The following is a 2,831-nucleotide window of genomic DNA, read 5'->3' on the forward strand; positions in this document are numbered from 1 at the left end:
AGTACAAAGTTTATGTAACATATTTTTTTAAAACCGGACTTTCGACGCCATTCTTTTAAAAATATTTTACCGAGCCCATATGTCAAAATGACGGAATTAATGGATACTAATTATAATAATGCGTGAATAAATGAATGAATTAATAAACAAACAAGAATCGAATTGAATGTTAAAATGTTCCTATAAAAAAAACAAGTCAAAATAAAATCATGGATACTGTCCCTTGGAAGTTTCGGAATTAGGATAAACTCTGTCTACTCTATCAAATCAGTGGTAGAGCCCGCTTTAACATCTTCGCATGAATGGTCCCGGCTCACCCGGTGAAATACCACGACCACACAGAAGACAGACGCGTCAAGTGGAAGCAATTCCAAGTACAGTCTGATGAGAGTGCGTCAAGGAGGCCTAATTTAATCCTCTTTCCCTTCCCATCCTTTTTCTTAAAAGGAAAGGATGGGAAGTGAAAGAGGATATTGGACTTTCCGGATGAGAGGATGCATGGAAAGGGAAAATATTTTCTATCTGTGCATCCTCTCCTCCGCTGATTAAAGGTAGGCAACGCATATGCAATTGCGTATGTCTATGGGCAACGGTCACTTCGCTATTTCAGCGTTTTCGGGTGGCCTACTTACTACCATTATAAATAAAAGGTTTGCATAGATGTCTGTTAACAATAAGGCGCATAGACTTAAAAGGTATATGTCAATGAAATAGTATAGTAACTCAGGAACGTGCCTTTTTAAATTCGGAGACGAAGTTGCGGGCATTAGCTACTATAATACAAAACGTAAGGACCACATACATCTTTAATGTATGGACGTTACATATTTATTCAATTGATTAATGGACCTTGTTAATTTATGTAGAAAACCAGTTTAACTGGTTAGATCTTTGTCCTTACAACATAGGACGATAAGGGTTAAAAATTAAACCAAAAAAATGGATCCATGTATTTTATTTTGAAGTAACTATAGGTTATTTATTACGTAGTTTAATCTGTGTTTTCAGAATGAAAGCCTTTTCTAATATCTTGGCGGCTCAGTCATCTGCGCGCTGCTCAGTCCTCCCCACCCGTATCCCACTACGCCACAACACACCTAATGTGTTCTGCGCTGCGATACGCGCTAAGTTAAACGTTAAGTTATTCGAAAACTACTATTCAAGTTACTAAAGTGTAGTTCTAATGTAGCACTTATTGAGGTTAAATGAATATTTCTCATATAATAAGCGCTTTAGTGACAGTTAACGTTTATGAGTGCAGTTACAGGATGTTATTTTATGGATTGAGTGAGTCAAGCACCTTTCTTTAGATCAAGCATAATTTATTATCAGAGATTTTGAATATTAAGTTAATACTAAATTACTTGTTTCTTGCCAAAAATGTACTAAAAATAGACTCTAGCGTTTTATTTTTTATTTTATTTCTACCTAACAAGGTTAATGATTTTTTTTGTAGGCTTTAATGGCCAACCAAAAAAAAGCAAGTCAATATCAAGTTTAGTATTTAGACTGTGGAAACTTATATTTATATTTAATCTTGACTAGAAAATACATTATAATTGAAGGGAAATTATTCGCAATATTTTATAGCACGCTTAGTACATATGATTCAACATAGAATCGTAACAGTAGAGTTCCACTGCTGGAACTACTATAAATTCAAATTCTTGTCTCAATTGTTTCACTACTATTATTTTGCTTATCGACTATATTTATTTATATATATATTTTGTATGTTATAAATAGTACAAATGTAGTAACCGAAATAAGACCAACTTCCCAATGTCAGATTCTTTTGAAATTTAGTACACCCCTTAAGTCTTGATGACAATGCAACTTTGAATTCAGTGTCGTTTTAAATTTAGTATGTCCGCTGCCACAAAATTGGGGATGAAATATTTTTTGTACAACCACCCCAATATGGGTATTAAATAAAATAATTGACAAAACGTAAAATAGTAGCAAAACGTGGTAAGATCCAATTCAAAATTTCTTTAAAGTGGAAATTGGATAAAAATATATATTAATTAATTTGTTTCAAAGATGATGTTTATAAACATATATTACAACAGTGGAAACCGACAGTAAAATCGTTATTTAAACCTGTTTGAAACCTGTAAATAAATTGTATACAAATACCGAGATTTTATCTCGTGATTTTCCAGTTTATTACGAACCTTAATATGAGTCGGGTCGTTGATAAATTTTGGTTTAGGCAGGTACTAAAGTGTTTTATAAAAATTACTTAAAATTTATCTGATTTAACCCTAACATATAAGCAGTAGTCATCCATTGTATGAAAAGCAAAATTAATAATAAAAATAATTATTTAAAAAAAAAAGCTTTTACTGTATCTTCACGTTCATCAGGTCTCGCAAATGTTCTTAAAAAGGAGGTAAAAAAGTTCTCGCTTAAAGTATGAAAGAGAAAATAATATTGTGCTTATACTAGTGTTACAACAGTCAAAACGCACTGCCATGTTACGTATAATTTGAGGTGTTTTTGTGATATTGATTTGTTCAGGTAAGGTAAAATATTTCCTATTCTAACGTCCAATTACAAACATTTCAAGATTATCTTCCGATGAACAAAATCTTACAAAATATAGATGTGTTTAGATCTTTGTTGGAAGGTATCTATAAAACGGTTGTATGGATTTCAATGAAATTTCTCATAAATATAGAACATAGTCTAGCAGAACACATAGGGTATTAAATAATTTATTTCTTTATTTCGTCCGGACGGAGTCGCAGGCTTCAGCTAGTGTGTCATAAAAGAGAATTTCGTTTAGAATTATTGACTAAAAAGATAAATAAATGAACAAATAAATT

The 2,831-nt window shown here is 32.0% G+C and overlaps 1 protein-coding gene across 2 annotated transcripts in view; it reads left to right on the forward strand.

Annotated features, from left to right (window-relative positions):
* Positions 1-2,831, forward strand: part of LOC106118696 (monosaccharide-sensing protein 1-like) — a 10,060-nt gene that overhangs the window by 3,498 nt on the left and 3,731 nt on the right. Inside the window, exon 1 of one of the 2 annotated variants that reach the window (XM_013313426.1) lies at positions 2,167-2,219. The exons of the other annotated variant lie outside the window; for it this stretch is intronic. Within the exon in view, the coding sequence (XP_013168880.1) occupies positions 2,184-2,219 (36 nt within the window). The 5' untranslated portion in view covers positions 2,167-2,183. Of the gene's footprint in view, positions 1-2,166; positions 2,220-2,831 lie in introns of those variants that run through there. 2 annotated transcript variants of the gene reach the window in all.

Source organism: Papilio xuthus, unplaced genomic scaffold (assembly GCF_000836235.2).
Source record: "Papilio xuthus unplaced genomic scaffold, Pxut_1.1 DF827570.1, whole genome shotgun sequence".
NCBI classification, from domain to species: domain Eukaryota; kingdom Metazoa; phylum Arthropoda; class Insecta; order Lepidoptera; family Papilionidae; genus Papilio; species Papilio xuthus.